General features: G+C 41.2%; 1 protein-coding gene across 2 annotated transcripts in view; it reads right to left on the bottom strand.

Annotated features, from left to right (window-relative positions):
* Positions 1-9,480: 9,480 nt before the first annotated feature.
* Positions 9,481-18,016, bottom strand: part of Ca10 (carbonic anhydrase 10 (inactive)) — a 426,447-nt gene continuing 417,911 nt past the window's right edge. For both annotated transcript variants that reach the window (XM_090351055.1, XM_090351056.1), the window contains 3 exons: positions 15,783-15,937; positions 12,884-13,058; positions 9,481-10,829 (listed from right to left, as the gene is read on the bottom strand). In XM_090351055.1, coding sequence (XP_090207181.1) covers positions 10,807-10,829; positions 12,884-13,058; positions 15,783-15,937 — 353 coding nt within the window. In that variant the 3' untranslated portion in view covers positions 9,481-10,806. The remainder of the gene's footprint in view (positions 10,830-12,883; positions 13,059-15,782; positions 15,938-18,016) is intronic.

The raw sequence follows: 18,016 nt of genomic DNA on the forward strand, positions 1-18,016 counted from the left end.
TTTACAGGGGGGCAGGGAAAAAGAGAGGGAGAGGAAAAAAAATGAAAGGAGGGAGAGGGAAAGCAGCTATTTGACAAATACTAAAAGCTTGTAATTTTAGTCCCCCTATTAGGATAACAAAAATACTCTATTTTTACAGATATGAAAAACAAGGCTAGAAAGGCTGACAAATTCACCTTATTCGCTAAACAGTATTGTCCTAAGTGGGTCTAGAGCTCAGGGCTTTTTCTATCACATACCATGGGCATGGGGTCTTTAAGTCTTGGGTTGCAAATCCTCATTTGATCTCTGGTACTTGGTTATTTATTTATTTATTTATTTATTTATTTTCAGTTAGAGTTGGGCTAAGGATATGTGTCTGGATTCTGGCCAGAGGTTGAGGCCAGAAATGACATGTGACATTTCTAGGATTGATCATAAAATCTCTTGAATTGTGTGCATTCAATCTGGTTTTCCCATTTAGTTGGCTAGAAGCAAGGAGTCTTCTCTTTCACTACTTAGACTGAGGATTACTTGATTAATATTCCAGCATCTTAACTAACAGAAACCTGGGTTCCGAAGTCAATCAACCTAGAGAAGCTGATTTGGCATTGAACTATAATGCAAGAGAAGCATACCTCTTTATTATGTTAAGCCACTGGGATTTGGGAGTTGATTATAAAAACAGGTAGTTTTAACTAACTTCATTAATTAACATACCCTTCTATTCCTAATTACTAGGTATAAAGTACTTTAGTTTATACCTGTTAGTTTACACCTTTTATGCTGAACTTTGAGATGGAGATATTTGGGGAAATATTCTCTTCGTGTATGGCAGAAGCTAGGCTGTTTAGATATCCCATTCTCACAGAAAGCTGAACATATACTTTTCTAGCCCCAATGCTCTGGCCAGTGCTTTGTTATTATTATTATTATTATTATTATTATTATTATTACTACTACTACGACTACTATTATTATTTTTGGTAGTCCTAGGGTTTGACCTCAGAGTCTGGACTCTCTCCTGAGCTTCTCTCAAGGAAAGTGCTCTACCACTTGAGCCACAGTGCCACTTCTGGTTTTTCCTGAGTAGTTTATTGGAGATAAGATTCTCATGGACTTTACTGCCTGGGCTAGCTTTGGACTGCAATCTTCAAATCTCAGTTTCTCAAGTAGGTAGGACTACAGGCATGAGCCACCAGTTCCCAGCTTGATTTTTAAAAAATGTTAGACATTTTCATATATGTTGACTCAGTCTTCTCCATCATTTATTTATTTAGTGTTCTACAACTGTGAGAAGAGTGATAGTATTTACTCTCATAACCTAGACAATACTGTGGTTCAAAGAAATTAAATAACTATTTATTGTATAGTTGGGAAACCATCAAATCACTAATAATCTGGGTGGAAGACAGAACCCCCTGATCAAATGGTACAAGAAAGATTTTCAAAGTGATGTGAAGAAATGGGTAATGTGAAAAAGAATATGATTTGCTCCACAGAAGGGACCCAGAATAAATGAGCTGTCAGAATTTAGAAAGCTTCACCAAGCATTGTGTGGAAGGTACATGGGTGTGCTCTTTATTAAAACAAATTAGAAAGACAGCAGAAGATGGTATCCTATCTTTTTTGTGTGTATATGAGGGGGGGTCATGGGGCTTGAACTTGGCCTGGGCACTGTCCCTGAACTCTGCAACTCAATGGCTGCCGCTCTACCCTTGAGCCAAGCCCCACTGTACATTTTCTAGAGGTTAATTGGAGATAAGAGTCCTAGGTCCTTTTGTGCCCGGGATGGCTTTGAACCTTGATCCTTAGATTTCAGTCTCTTGAGTAGCTAGGATTATAGGCATGAGCCACCTCACTCGGCTGGTATCCTATCCTTTTACAGAAGACAACTGAAACTTTTTGAGGACAAGTGCCATTCTTTTGTACTTACTAGAAAGACAAAACCCTGAGAGAGGAACCCATAATTACAGCATAGTCTTTTTTTATATAATTTTTTTCTTTCCTAGATAATTGGAAGTTTTTCAGAAAGTAGTCAATCTGTAATCAGAATTTCCAGATTTATTCATGTTCTGTTTTCTAAACAACCCACCTACACATCAAAATTTGAGAACCAGGTCTGGACTTGAACTCATTTTGAGTAGGGCAATTGGATATTGAGGAGCTAAAAAGCGCTCCCATTCTGAGGCAGTAACCATCTTGCTGTTTATATAAACTATGAGTGACCCAAAAGTGCACATAAATTAAAGAAACAGAATTGTGGTGCCATTAAGTCCCAGGAACTGACCTGTCTGTGTTAAAATTAACCAAAACTGGGGTAAATTCAAGGGATGGCATTTGTTTTCTAAGCCATAAAACTACTCCCTGACAGTTGAATGGGCCATTAGCCCAGGGAGCTCCCTAATCCCTACCTTATCTCACCTGACCCCCCCCACCCCCTATGGCTGTAAATCTGCGGTTTTTGCCTTTAAAAAGACTGTGTAGACCCTGATTAACAACTCTGTCCCATCCTGGGTCAGAACTCTGTTCCCTGCCTGGCTTGTACTTGCAATAAACCTTGCTTTTGCATTTCGGAAGCCTTGATCTCGGTGGTTTTCTTTGGGGACCCCCTCATTAGGGCACAACAGATATAAGTTCCTAATTTTGACAACTTTCTCCAACCAAATTAAGTACTTACCTACTTTGCAAGATATTCTTGACATAGATTGAAGAACTATACATATCAACTTATGATTTTAATTTATGGCTCCCAAAGTCATTAATTTTTGCAGAATGTCCTCAAGGACAGTCCAGGATTTATGGTGATCTCAAATGTAGTCTAAAGAATGGATTTTTTTTATGTGTGTCAGTCATGGGGCTTGAGCAGTTCCCATGAGCTCTTCAGCTCAAGGCTAGTGCTCTACCACTTAAGCTTCAATGCACTTCTGGTTCTCTGGTAGTTAATTGGAGATAAGAGTCTTATGGACTTCCTTGCTCCTGAAGTATGGATTTTTTTTTAGTGGGGGAGCAGTGGAAGTGAGGCAGAAGTACTAGCTCCTTCCTGAGGTTTCCCTTTAGGCCACCAGATTTCTTTTTCATTAAATCCTGCTGCGCTATTAAGCTTTCCTTGTTATCATTGATTCTCTCCAATGCCGGCTTTTCCAGAAAGCCAGGTTGCTTACCATTTGAGTGACAATTTTGCTGTCTGATTCCCTAGATCTGGGCTGTTTCTATCACTTTCTCTTGTCCATACCCACTTTTTATCCAGTGCTGCAGGTGGGTGTTTGACAGATCCTTAGTTATTTCCACATGTTAGGCACATCAGGAAGAAGTCTGGATTCTTTCTGATGTTGTTTTTCACTATAATTGGCTTGGGTCTTTATTGTGCAAGACTCCCTTAGAGTTATTTAGTAACCAGTCTTGAAGACAGCCTCCATGCTTTGACAGTTGTTTTAATTGACTGGAAACAAAACAATTGCTCTGAGCTCCAATGACTTCTCCTTGTCCTTCTCTTGTAGGGAAGGAAAACTAGAAGCAGGTACATCTGAAGCTGTCCACTCTCAGTTCCTGTGACAGGAATCCGGATCCTGTGGCAGGGGATCCGGGATACCTACCTGATGGGAACATGAGCTTGTTTCTTTTATGCAAAGACGTAAAGCTGGGATGCAAGGATTAATAAATAGCTATAGTAGTGAAGCTCCAGTTCCAGAATAATCCCAGTAGGATAGGGGACTCTGGAGTTTCAGGGACAGAAGGAGAAAGATAGTAAGGTATAATGTTTATTTTTCTTTTGTATTTTATTGTTGGGGTGATGTATAGTGGGGTTATAGTTTCATTCATCAGGTAGTGGGTACATTACATCTTGAACATTGGTACCCCTTAAGGTGTAGTGTTGAACAATCCAAGATACCTAGCTTTGAATTCTGATTTGGCCACTTACTTACTAAGCGTAGGCTATTAGTGAGTTATACGCTCTACATATATGTTTGTCTCACTGTATTTGGGGACAACAAATACATACAACATCTCTCTCTGTCATCTGTCAATCTATGTATGTATGCATGTATATATATATACCTACCAATCTATCTATCTTCGCATGACATTTTTGGAATGCTGATTAGATGAAATTCTTTTTTAAAAAATAATTCTATACACTCTATTGTTGGAACTGTACATCAGAGTCACAATTGGGTTTTCACATAAAGGTGTTTGATTAAAGATGCTTCAGCACTTACAAAAGTCTATAGCTTGTTTTGAAGCTCCATTCTTTCTGCATTTTGGGTCTTTTCTAAAAAATAATATTTTATTGTAAAGGTGATGTACAGAGCAGTTATAGTTACATACGTAAGGTAATGAGTACATTTCTTGTCAAACAGTGTTACTCCCTCTCTCACTTTCCCCTTGACTCTGCTCTCCCTTACGTTAGTGTCTTATGAGTATCACTCTTGTGATATTTTGCCTTATCATTTTGTTATTCCTTTTCCTTTGCCCAGATCAGATAAATATATATACAAGACATTGGGTACCAAAATCAAAAATAGTGACAATAGGGTAACAGGGGATAAACAGGGGAAAAAATAAGAGAAAAAAGCAATAACTTCACATGGTACATTAAACAAACACACACACACACACACACACACACACACACACACACACACACCACACAAACCTCTTGTTTCCATATCTACCCTCCATTTGTCTCATCTATCTGTCATCTATCTGCCTGCCTGTCTGTCTGTCTGTCTGTCTGACCTAACTACCTATCCATCTATCTATCTTCTGGCATTCTTCATTCTTGAAATGCTGAGTATATGAAATTCTTAGCATAAGGCCTGGAACAAGGAAAGATCTCAATGACTAGTAAATACAATTATTACCCTCAGTCCCCTTACCAATTAAGTGATACACTAAGGTTATGTTTGAAGGAGGTCATGATCCACATGCCAGAAGTCAACTTATATAGGTACCTGGCCTGCTATGCATCTTACTTCTTTCAAGCAGGTGTCTTTATGAGTAGCTGTTCCCTTCAGGAGCTTTTAAGTTGAGGAAAAAATGTTCCTATGGCCTAAAATTGACCCCTTTTCAAGTGTGTACATTAGTTCATATTTTTTTCAACCACCACCAAGTGTTTCCAAAACTCTTTCGTGATCCCCCAAAGAAATCTTGTACTGGTTAAGTGTTTGTTCACTTCTCTTCAACTCACCTCTGGTAACCACTCATTTATGTTCTGTCACTACAGGTTTACTCGTCCTGGCTACTGTGCAGATCCGAAGTTATGCACTCTGTGGGCTTTTGTATCTAGCTTTTTCCCTTAGTGTGTTGTTCACCCATGTCACAGCTTATCAGAGCATGATCATTACTTTCTATGAACAAACCACAACCCATTGTGTACACACCCCACACTTCCTTTAGCCATTTATTCTCTTCAGGAATCTTTGGGTTGTTTCTCCTCTTTTGGCTATTATGAACAATGATGCTGCAAACACACTCATACTGTAATTATTGGAATACCTGCTTTGAATTCTTCCCCTTTGCACACGCTCTACTGCTAAGCAATGTCTCTGTATCTTGGTTTTTATGTGTCAGGGTCTCACTATGTAGTCTAGACTGGTCTTGAACTCTTCGTGATCCTCCAAGTGCTGTGATTACAAACACGGCACTATGACCAATTACTATGACTGATTACTTATTTTAATTTATCTCTGCAGTGTGTATCAGCACCTTTTCTGATGTTACCAGGCTGTTTTCTTCATTGTCTATCAGTTGAGTCCTCTCTCTCAGTGCGTCCTTGTGTAAAATGGAGTCTGTAATAAAAGTAACAACCATATACCGTCAATCACTGTTTCCTCTGCTCTAACACTTCTTTCTTGGAAATACTTCTTACCCCCTCCACCATTTTTTTAAGGCTCTCTCATCTATTTCCTGGAGTAGCTATTGCCTGAAGAGTCTTCCTGGGCAAAGTCATTGAGTAACTGAGTTGTTCCTTTAGCCCGGGGATTCTGGGAAATTGGATCAGGGTCTCTAAGACATGTAAAAGGCTCCAACTCAATGTAGATCTTAGCTTCACAATTCTTCCTTCCTGGCCAGTAAGCACCTAAAGATCTTACCAGTGAGTAAAGAATCCTCCACTCCACAGACCCCCCCCCCTTCCCTGATTCATGACCTATGTATGTTCCTAGACTCCAGGGAGTATGTCATCTTCCTGAAGGACTTCAAATCATTTCCTATTCTACTAAAATCCCACATAGTGGATAGTTCTCATTACATTTTATGTGTCAGAGTGTTTGCTTACAAAGAAGAAGAAGAAGAAGAAGAAGAAGAAGAAGAAGAAGAAGAAGAAGAAGGAGGAGGAAGAGGAGGAGGAGGAGGAGGAGGAGGAGGAGGAGGAATCTAAGACTCAGAGAGGCATAATAGTGAAGTGCTTTATACACTCATCCTCTTTGTACTTATTGTGCTTTATTCACTATCATCCACGCTGTTTTACACACTGGACCTCCTCCTGTCCCTAGTCTCCGGTTTTCAAGTCCAGCTGGTTTCCCCTTAGTCTACTTTTATCTGAGCTGTGCTAAGCCAGTGCATTTCCATCCTGCTAGTGCGCTTGTTGGCCTCAGCTCTCAGCTCCAGTTCTTCTGCTTGTCTGGAATGGCATATTGCCTCCCACCTATTTCTGATCCTGGCACCTGGCAGGCCTCATTCAAATTCCTTTTCCTATATCAAGGCTCCCTACCAAGCTTTTCAATCAAGACCTTGTTCTTTATTTCTGAATTGCCCATCATTCTTAAAGTTGTTGCTTTCCGGGCCTCAGCTCACACAAGCAGTGTCTGTGTGAATTACAAGAATGTCTTCATTCCCTGGAGGCTAATAAATTGCAAAGAGATATCTTCAGTCATCCTCTCAGCTGGGCAGTTTTGTGCAATGTGCAAGATTGTACCATCATACTCAGTCAAGTTCTCTGGCAATTTCAAAAACAATTGTGACCTAAATGTTCTAAGTTATACAGACAATAGCCAGAGTTCCAGGCTTCTTCACCATCACCTCCCACTGGATTTGAAGCTTCTTTAGGAACCACAATGTACTTTCTGGTTTCTCCCTCCACTGTACTTGGTCAAGTAAGTGCTAAGTTACTAGTGTCCAGCAGGGGCAGTGAATTAGAGGAAGTGTCAGGTCTGGACTTGGCTCTGAAGGGATCCAGCAGAAGTCTGCCTGGCATCACAGGTCAGCTCAGTGGTCTGGGCTCCTGTACTGTCAGTGAGGCTAGCACACAGCTCTCTGCTGTCCCAGCAGGCTGTCTCCTCTCTGGAATCCCAGCTTCTTTTCAATTCACCTGATCATCTACAGGGCTTTTTACCAACTTCAGTGAGTTTTCACAGGGTGGGGGAAAGGCATTCAGATCACAGTAGATCCACTATGAGAAATAGGACTAAGGGACTACGGACCCAAGTGGAAGAATCTGTCTGTTCTGTCATCATCAACTGAATGTTCACCCATGCCTTCCCTAGCGCACACAGACCATGTAGTCTTGACCGTGCTTTATTTGCTCTCTGACCACCGACCTCTCTCTATGTGTAAAACAAGTCTAGGAACAACTTGATAGAACAGCAAGGTGCACCAAGTAAAACAACGCATCCAAAACAGCACTCTCCTGGGGTCATAGTGAGTTTGTTCTTCTAGATCGGAATCATTTTGTGTAGCACTTCTACAGCTCAATAGCCAAAACAAAACAGTGCAATTAAATTATGAAGTTATTTCTCCAAAGAGAACAACATACAGATGGCAAACAAACAAATGACACGTGTTCCACAGGGAACTGCAAATTGAAGCTATGAAATATCACCTTGAACTTGTTAGAATGACGAGGATTGAGAAAACAAAAGGTAAACTGTTGGTGATGATGTGGAAGAAGGGGAATCCTTGCACACTGTTGGTTGGAATGCAAATTAATGTAGTCACTATGGAAAACAGGGGAGAGATTCCATAAAAAATTAAAACTATCTTAGGATCCAGCACTCTCCCATCTCTGGGTATATACCCAGAAGAATTGCAATCATAACTTTGTAAAGATATCTACACTCTGATATTCATTTCAACATTATCCACAATAGCAATGATAAAGGAAAAATGCTAAATGTCTACTGACAGAGACTGGATAATGAATAGATGGATGACATAGACCTACAATGGAATGCTATTCAGGCTTAAAGAAAGGAAGGGGACCCTTCCATTTGCTATAACATGGGTATACTTGGAGGGTGTGAGCCAAGGAGCTTCTAACCTATGTCAAGGTCCAAGAACCTCTAAGGCAGGAGTTAGTGGGAGCAAATGTTGGACTTAAAAATGGTTTCACATTCAAGTGTATACCAGAGCCACTTGGAATTTGTTAAAACACTGGTGCTGAACTTTTCCCTCAGCAGGTGGGTAGTTCTGCAACAGAGTCTAGGAGCTTGTGTATTCAGTTGAGGGACGATAGGGTGGAAAGGCCATGGAAGGTTATTTTGTCCAATTTGTTTATAGGTAAGGATTCAGCCTCAGGGAGGGAAGTCCACTTACCCAGAGTTGTAGAGGAAGCTGGGCACAAGAGCAGGGCTTAGGAACCCAGGCCCAGCCATTCTTCTCAGCTTCTTCTTCCACAAGACAATTATGTTGTGTGTGTGTGTTTTCTATTTACCAAGTACCTGGTGTTCTTGGTGATCTTAGCCTAATGTCTCCCCTGTGACAGATGCTAAGCCTTCTGGGAAGGGAGACACCATAGGATGTAGCCAGACTTCTAGTACTAGGTCACACAGGTGCTGGTGCAGGTACTGCAGGGATCAGAGAAGTAAAGCAACCTGCCTAGAACCACATAGCAGGCATGTTCCAGCGAGAGGCTCATTTGCTATTCATATTCTTCAGCCATCATTTTGTGTCTGCCCTTGCAGAGAAAGGAGGATTCTGACTTAAGGAGGGATCAGTGAGCCACACAAAGCACAGAATACCAGCTGTGTACTTCAAACCTTTCCAAACACGGGATATTTTTTTTTCTGGAATAAAATACAATTGCTTAGAATAGCTCTAGAGGACCTTATGACTAAGATTATGCTGTGATCAATCCCAGTGAAAATGGTAAAAAGAGAAGTCAGTGAAGGGTAAAAATGTTTTTTGTTTGAATTTTTTTTTTGTCACCGTAGTTAACTTGTGCCTTGATGTATTTCCTGTGTGCTTGTGAACATTCTGCTTTGCACAGGCTCTTCACACCTTAGCTTCCCTTCTTGGTGGAGATTGGGATAGAAAGGAGAGATGAAAGTTATTTTTAATTTGGCCACCTAACGAACATCCAAGTCTTCCTTCCAGCAGCTAAGCCTATATGTTTTCTCAACAGGGTATTAATTACCTGGCTCTAGGACCAGCCAGGCAGGCTGTTCTAGCAAGCTTTGCCTGTCCAGGCTACTGGCCGCAAATGCTTGTGGAACCAGCAGGACTCAGGGACATCAGCAGGGAGCATTCTTCTTCTCAATAAACTCAGACAGGGGTACTGAGTAACTTGTTAAACACATTTATTGATTTCTTTTTTTTTTTTGACAGTAACCAAACACAGTGAGTGACCATTAGAAACAAGAAAAGAAAGGCATTCGTTTGTACTTTGTGAGATCTGGCTGCACCTGGAGAGAAAAAGACACCCCTTTTTCCAGGAATTTACAAGGCAGAGTGCATTCCTTCAGGGAGCATCACAGGGTGGGGAGGAATGGGGGTGGGTGGAGATGGGTTGGGGAATGGCAGTTTTGGGACGCAAGGAATCTGTTGCCTGCTATGTCAGGCTGAAAGCTCACCTCATAATGAATGATCAAGCCATGGAGTGGAATTAAAAGTTATACTTGCTTAGCAAATGCATTCCTATTTGCCACAAACTCAGTAGAACTGGTTACAAATGAACAAAATATGGAGAATGCAGAAACACGTGAGATCAAAGAAGATAGTTGCATGGTGCCAGGGCTCAGCCTGGAAGGAAGGAGAATAGACCCGAGCCAGAAAAATGAAATTAACTCGTTAAACACATTTATTGGAGTTGTTAACAAGAACCCAACACAATGTATGACCTTTGGAAAACAAGAAACAGCAAATGGATCAATTCTGATCTTGGCAAATCCTACTACAGATATGTGACAAAGAAGGAAATAATTCCATTTCTTTATAGTCTGTGGTGAAATATATACAATGTGTAGCTCTTTGATGTCGGTCCTTGTTTTTGTTTTTGTTTTCAATTGTTGAGTAAACAGAAGAATCATAATCTAGAAATAAGTGTCCATGGTCCATTTTGTCCTATCACCAGCATCCACAAAAAAATCCTTGGATACAATCGAAGATGACCTGATGCAAAGTCTGATTGATGTTTTCAGAGCTGTGTTTCCTTCTCTTTTTCTTTCTCTTTTTGGAAGAATTTTGTATGTACAAAGGCTGAAAAGTCTCATTGGGTAGATTTATTAGTTCGGGAAACTGTATCAAAATTGTAATCAGGTTAACTGGTTATTATATTTTTTTGTAAGACCTCTTAGGCATGAACCTTCTGTTTCTGGAACTTGATTCCTTTCATCATAAAGGTTATGTGTGTGTGTGTGTGTGTGTGTGTGTGTGTGTGTATGTGTGTGTGTATTGTGTGTGTGTTGTTTGGGCATATGTATAAGAGATGCATTTATTCCTCTGCCATGATTTTGCAAATTCTTTTCATGAAGAAGGGACCAATTCAAAGAGTGAATGAGGCTTGGGGGAAGGAAGGACAGAGAAGAAAGAAGGGAGGGTTCTTTCTAGGTTACGTCAATTCACAGTTGTAGCATTTCACTGAGATGGGATTCTTCTTGGCTTAGTTCCCTACTTGAGGAGCCATTCATTCACTGAAAAGAGAGGGAGAGAGACAAACAAAACCATACACACAGACACAGACACACACACACACACACAGCAAAGCATAACTAAATCAATGTGTACATACAATTTTGGGTTAGTGGCTAGCTATAGTAGCCACATTGTAGCTAGAGTACTGGATAATAGAAATACAGACCATATCTATTAGGCAGAAAGTTCCAGTAGATGGCCCTGGTCTAGACCAAGGTTGGGTAGACTTCATCCCAGTATGTCATCTGAAAGTTTTGTTGAAGTACAACCATACCCATAAATTTGCTTAGCATCTATGGCTGATTTCCTACTGCATCATAGGACTCAAGAGATCATTTAACCTACAAATCCTGGCATATATTATACATATATATATATATGTGTATATATATATTACTGCCCCTTTGCAGAATTAGTGTCTGATTCTTGGTGTAGATTGTAAGCTATTCTATAAGGTCAGGGCTTTATCTGCCTTCTCCACCTCTGCATGGCCATCACGGAGCACATAACCAATAAATATATGTGGAAATGAACAGAAGTGTCAGTGAATAAGTTGGGTATTATTTCTAATTACTGCTGCTGCTGTTACTACTACTAACTACAAAGATGGAAATTTGTAGGTTAGGAACCTGGTGAGTAGCTAAGAGAGAGCAAGGAAGAAGTGGTGGAAGTGGTAGCTGATTCTAGAAGGTTCCTTCCTTCCTTCCTTCCTCCCTTCCTTCCTTCCTTCCTTCCTTCCTTCCTTCCTTCCTTCCTTCCTTCCTTCCTTCTTTCCTTCCTCCCCTCTTTCTCTTCTTTTCTTTCTCTTTCTTGTTGGTTATGGGGCTTGAACTCTTTTGTTCAAGGCTAGGTCTTCACCACTTTGAGCCACACACAGCACCACTTCCAGTTTTCTGGTGGTTCATTGGAGATAAGAGATTCATGGACTTTCCTGCCTGGGCTGGCTTTGAACCACGATCCTCAGATCCCAACCTCCTGAGTAGCTAGGATTATAGGCATGAGCCACTGATGCTGGGCTCTAAAAATGATCATCATAGCCACGGTTCTCAAGTGTGGGGAGCGCATCATGGGTACAAAGAGCTTCCCTATCCAGCCTTCTTGTTTGTCTCGAATAAGCTCTGAAGATACGGGGATGGAACTGTGAGAAAGAGGCCAGGTCCAAGGGGGTACCTGACCTAGCTGGGTATTTATGGCTTGTTACATGTAGGTCTTCATCTCAAGTGTTCTGAGTTCTAGTCCAGATCATCTCTAAGGCCCTGTTCTGTCTTCATATCCCTGTACAGACTGAGGGCCTGCCGTGTCCATTGACAGATATTTAGATGGTTCACAAAGGAGAAGAGAGAGGGGGCTGATGGGATTAGAGGGGCACAGGAGGAAAGAGTCACCTTCACTATCATTAGTAGGAATAGCTACCACTTGCAGGGACATAGCACTGGGTAAAGACACAGCTATCCATTTCCTTATTGGATCTAATCTCCTGGCACCCAGAGAGTTTCCTCACTGTCTAAGGGACACAATCAGAAGCTCTAATGCTTCTTCTTATTCTCTTCTAACATATAACCTTGTGGGAAATCAGACTTTTTAGGCTCTAACAGCAGTCAAAGGGTTGTCTTGCTGGATGCTGGTAGCTCACAGCTATAATCCTAGCGACTCAGGAGGTGGAGATGTGAGGATTGCAGTATGGAACCATCTCCAGCAGGAAATTCAGTGAGACCCTTTATCTCCAATAAACTACTTGGAAAGTGGTGGCTCAAGTTCCCCTCCTCCAAACAAAATGACTGTCTTGCCTGGACATCAGGAGCCTCAAAGGTTTCAAACATGTTACCTGATACCTTCTATATACTTCTAGGTACATATCATGTCCATCAAACCTCAATCACATTCATCTTCGTAGGATGCCTAAGCAGTTTTATTGCTCCAGAAAAGGAGCAGAACCTGCAAAGGGCATTGCTCTTACTTATGGAATCCCATGTCAGATTTAGAAAGAACAGGTCTAAGAAGAAAGCTAGAGCTCCAGCCTGGGCCCTGTGCTTCTCCAAGCCTCTGCACCCACCTCTATACTGCAGCTTCTGGGCTCGATTGTTGGGACAGTCCTTCCCCTGTAAACTGAAGTTGATGTTGGTGCGGATGCAGCGATTGTTGAGTGGCTGGACAGGCCTGAAGTTGTCACTCATGCTCAGAAAGATCTGCGATGGCTGATTCTGGCTGAGTAGGCGTAAGGAATGCATCTGAGGAAAGAGGAAGAGTCGTGAGATCTTACCATCCTGATCCTGCCTTCAGGAGGAAGGTAAGGCATGACCAGGCCATGTGGCACTGGCTCTCTAGGAAAGGCTATGAGGCCCTCAGAGCCCTTGTGACCTAGATTTAGTTGAGCTGAAGTACCATGAAATTCTTCAGGGGTAGGGAGAGAACTTATTTCTAGCTCTCACTAGCTTGTGGATGTCTGTGAATGAATCTGCTCTCTGCCTGTCGGAGGAGGAAATCCAGCTTGGAGTCTTATTCTACAATGCTCTGTGGTTCAATAATTCATGGACCTCATGTAGATATTATCCATAAGTGACTAGGCTATAGGTCCGAGCTAAATCATGGAGCAGTGTAGTTCATTTTCTGTGACTGTTGGGGCTATGAGGGGTTAAGAAGAAGACAGCTATTGATGAATGGTAAGAAGACAGGGGTGGCTTTCAATATTCAGATTCTAGATTTCACTGAGTTCCTCATATCAGTTTCTGGTCTTCAAATGTCATAAGACATCCCAGTATCTTTCAAAATAAATACTTTTTTTTTTAAAAACATGCTTAAGCTATCTTTAGGGGGTTGCTATGGCTTTTTAATTGGCAAGTCCCAAACAATGCTATTAAAATGGGGGCTTCACGCTGTTCAAATTGTTGTTGGAGTGTACACATATATCCTACTAAGGAGCTTGGATTCTACTTCCTTTGTTCAACTTCATTCATTCATTCACATCCATTTATGTATTGGTTGATGGGATTCGTTGAGTGAACTGGCAGTATTGGGGATTAAACTCAGGGCTTTGCTCTTGCTAGGCAAATGTTTTACAACTTGGGCAAAACTTGTCCTTTTGTTTTTAGGGTACTTTTTTTTCCCTTCAGACAAGGTCTTTGCTGACTATAATCCTCTTTTATTTGTTTCTGGAGTCCTGGGATCATAGGTATATACTGTCATTCCTATCTCTTCTTTTAATTTTTCTATGGACTCACAATCATAGAATACAAAAGCAGGGACACATGTGTGTAATCTGCCCATTTCACAATAGAAAAGAGAAGTTTGCATTTTACAAAAGTGAGGTGAGGCCGGGAGTTTGGCCTAGTAGTTAAAGTGCTTGCCTAGCATGCATGGAGACCCGGGTTCGATTCCTCGGAACCACATACATAGAAAAAAGCCGGAAGTGGTGCTGAAGCTCAAGTGGTAGAGCTCTAGCCTTGAGAAAGAGTCCAAGGACAGTGCTCAGGCCCTGAGCTCAAGCCCAGGACTGGCAAAAAAAAAAAAAAAGTTTAAAAAAAAAAGTGAGGTGACTGATAGACCTCAGTTGTCCAAGAAGCTACTTAGCAAGTTTCTGCCCAGTTCTAAAGACTGGATCGTTTGTGAGATGATCTGAAAGACAAAATGTTTACCTTTGAAGGTTTTGAAATGCCACATGAGTTGTTGCCTCCTCTTGGAGACTGGCATATATCTAATTTTTAAAAGGCCAGAGAATGAATAATGTATACAGCTTTCTTGTTTGCCTGTTTATTCTTTTTGTTTGTAGTGGGGTTTAAACTCAGCTATTATTATATTTGTTAGAGGGGTGTTCTATCTTCAGACAGTTTCATGCTTTGCCCGGTGACCATATCCACTGTGATCCTCTTATCTATGTTTCCTGAGAAACTTGGAATCACCGGCATTTGCCACCATCCCAGCAGGATTGTTGTCTGTTTTTTGGAGTTTTATTTTTTGTCATTCATGGCCTGGGCACTGTCCCTGAGCTTTTCTGCTCAAGGCTAGCATTCTACCAGTTTCAGCCACAGCTCCACTTCTGGTTTTCCAACATAAGCTTTTCCTGTCTGAGCTGGCTTTGAACTATGCTCCTCACATTCAGCCTCCTGAGTAGCTAGGATTACAGGCATGAGCCACCATCGTCTGGCTCCCAGAAGGTTTTTGAAATAGGTGTTGGTAACTTTTGTCTGTGCTGGCCTCAAACGTCAGTCTTCTTATCTCTGCCTTCTGAGTAGCTGGGACTACACACATAGGCCCCCCATATCCAGTCTATCTATAGCCCCCATTTTTTTTTTAAAGAAGCCTGCATTTTCAAAAATATTTAACTACATCATTTTGCCCATTTACTCTTTGAACATTCTAGTTGTAGCATATAATTGAGGAACAAAGTGCTTTTCTAACTGTCTTTCTTTTCTTCAGACTGGTGGTCTATTCCTATGAATTTTTATGCAAAGCCATTTAGGATGCTAGCTCTGTAACAATAGCTGTGGTGGGTTGAATCATGAGCTTTCTTAGAAACAGGGTCATGTTGCTGGGATCAGCTAAGTTAAGGTGAGATAATTGAGATGGTGGGAGAAATTCAATACGACTGGGGGAAATAGGACAGAGGGAGAGGGAGAGGGAGAGGAAAAGGGAGAACACTAGATACAGATGAAGACAGAGGTTGATTGGGGTCATGCCAAGGAGCAACAGAGATTTTCAAATCACCAGAAGCCAGTGGAGATCCTAGAGCAGCTTTTTTTCATATGTCTTGGAAGGAATCAACTACTCTGACAGCCTATCTTGAACTTCTAGCTTCCAGAACTATGAAGAATGAATATCTGCTGTGTTTGACCCCCTTTCCTACCCCAATGTGTGGTTTCAGCAATCCAAGTCAATGAGCCCAGCTGGCACAAAATCAACCCAGCCAATCTTCACATCATCTGGCCCACTAGCTAAAGAAGTGAAAGTAAGCTCACCTGCATCCTGGTTATGTAGACAGGTTTATTCATTATTATCCAGCTGGCTGTCTCATAGCAGGGTGGGATCGTCATCGACCCATCGTAAGTAATGAAACTCGAGGTCTCTGGATATAGTTCCTCTATATTAAGTCCCTGTAGTAAATATGCATCATCTAGAGAAGAAGGGAAGAAAGACATTAGGTCTATTTGAGAAAGTGCTGGCGTTGCCAAGGTGCTGTTACTAGCCAGAAGACTGTATCTGTAAGGATAGGCTGCAATAACATATAGTCCCAGTAAATCCCCCATTCCCCATTCCCATCTCATATACTTTTAACAATGCAATTTTATTTATTGCTCAAAAACCCTGTGCCCATTCTAGGTTGGCTAATGGCTCCCCTCGAATGCATTTTTGTCCATTTTTTGTCTTTCTTTATTCTTCCTTTCTTCCTTCTCCTCCCTCCTCTCCTTCCTTCCCTCTCTCCCTTCCTCCATCTCTCTTTCTTTCCCTTCTCTTTCCTTCTTTCTCTTCTTTCTTTCTCTTCTTTCTTTCTTTCCTTCCTTCCTTCCTTCCTTCCTTCCTTCCTTCCTTCCTTCCTTCCTTCCTTCTTTCTTTCTCTTTCTTTCTTTCTTTCTTTCTTTCTTTCTTTCTTTCTTTCTTTCTTTCTTTCTTTCTTTCTTTCTTTCTTTCTTTCTTTCCTTCTTTCCCTTCTGCCTCCTACCTACCGCCCTACCTGCCTGCCTGCTTGCTTGCTTGCTTTCTGCAATCCAGGATATCTGAGAGTAACCACCAATCTGGCCACAGACATGGTAAAGCAGAACTGTGAAGAGTCTTTCTTTATGGTCTTATCTAAGACCTGGTCACAATGACATGAACAAATAAAGGCTTCAGAAGATCCGGTCACCACTCTTATTCAATAACATTGCTTAATTACAAGAGCATCAAGAAAATATCTATGCAAAGAAAAATCATCAGTCCAGATCCTGCTAGCAATATTTAATGCCTCAGTTCAATGACAGTTTTCATAGTGTGTGTGTGTGTGTGTGTGTGTCTTCTCTTTGGATGCATTTGGAGTCTTTTACATTTATTTGAGGTATTCAAACTCCTATATCTTTTGTTATGAAAAGTTTTTAGTTATAAAAAAACTCATTATATATGATTATGTGCAAAAAAGAACAATGATGCAACTCCAATAATCTAAAAACAATTATGATTGACATTTAAGTATATTTCTATTTTTAAATTTAAGTACATTGGTTGAATTTTTAGAAAATTGTAAGTTTTCCCAAGCTCTGTTTTGTTTTGCCTTGTTTTTCAGTTGTGGGGTTTGAACTCAGGTCCTGGGCACAGCCCCTTAGCTTTTTTTTGCTCAAGGTTAGTGCTCTACCATCTTGACCCACAGCGCGTCACTTCTGGTTTTGGAGTGGCTGATCGGAGATAAAAATCTCATGTAGACTTTTTTTTCTGCCTAGACTGGCTTTGAACCTTGATCCTCAGATCTTAGCCTCCTGAATAGCGAGGATTACAACTTGAGCAACTGATACTGGGTCCTCCTTAACCATCTTGCATTATTGGTAGCCAGTTCCCCGCAAAGGGTCAATGTCCTGTGCAGATAACACATTCGGAGATGGCAGATTCGGAAGGGTCTCATCTTGGAGCCTGTCATGAGCATCTCCCACGATGGCTACTTTAGGGTCCTGGAGAACACATGGCAGGGAACCAAAACCTGGCTGCCAGAGACTGGTCCCCACAGTACCACTGGTTGTACATGTGTTCTCTCATCCATAGGTCGAGCTCCTGGTGGGACATGCCTTATATGCAGGTCCAGTGGTTGGTGTACTATCTCAAGGTCAGTGCACATCGAATGGTAAACAAGGAATTTCCCACATACTGGAACTTCAAGCAATCCAGTGAGTCGAGTAAGGCATGGTCAAAAAAAATGAATAAAGATCAGAGAGGCAAAGTTAAAGGCCCAAGGCTGAAGAATCAGCTGGTGGTCTGTAGAATGGGAATTGCAACAAAGATCTCCTGATATCTATATCAAGGGAATATATATATATATATATATATGTATATATATTCGGGTCATTGGCTAAGAGGTAGACAGCAAGTGGTAAAATGGTAATTCATAAGTGGGTAGTAAATGTGGTTGCCTAGGGTTCTTGAGCATTAATGCTGCTAATTGACTGGATGAGGACCTCTCTCCTCCATTTCTTCATTCAGAAATTGTTCAGTTAACCATCTGTGATCAGAA

The sequence above is a fragment of the Megascapheus bottae genome, chromosome 17, assembly GCF_031878675.1.
Source record: "Megascapheus bottae isolate mThoBot1 chromosome 17, mThoBot2.hap1, whole genome shotgun sequence".
Lineage (NCBI taxonomy): Eukaryota > Metazoa > Chordata > Mammalia > Rodentia > Geomyidae > Megascapheus > Megascapheus bottae.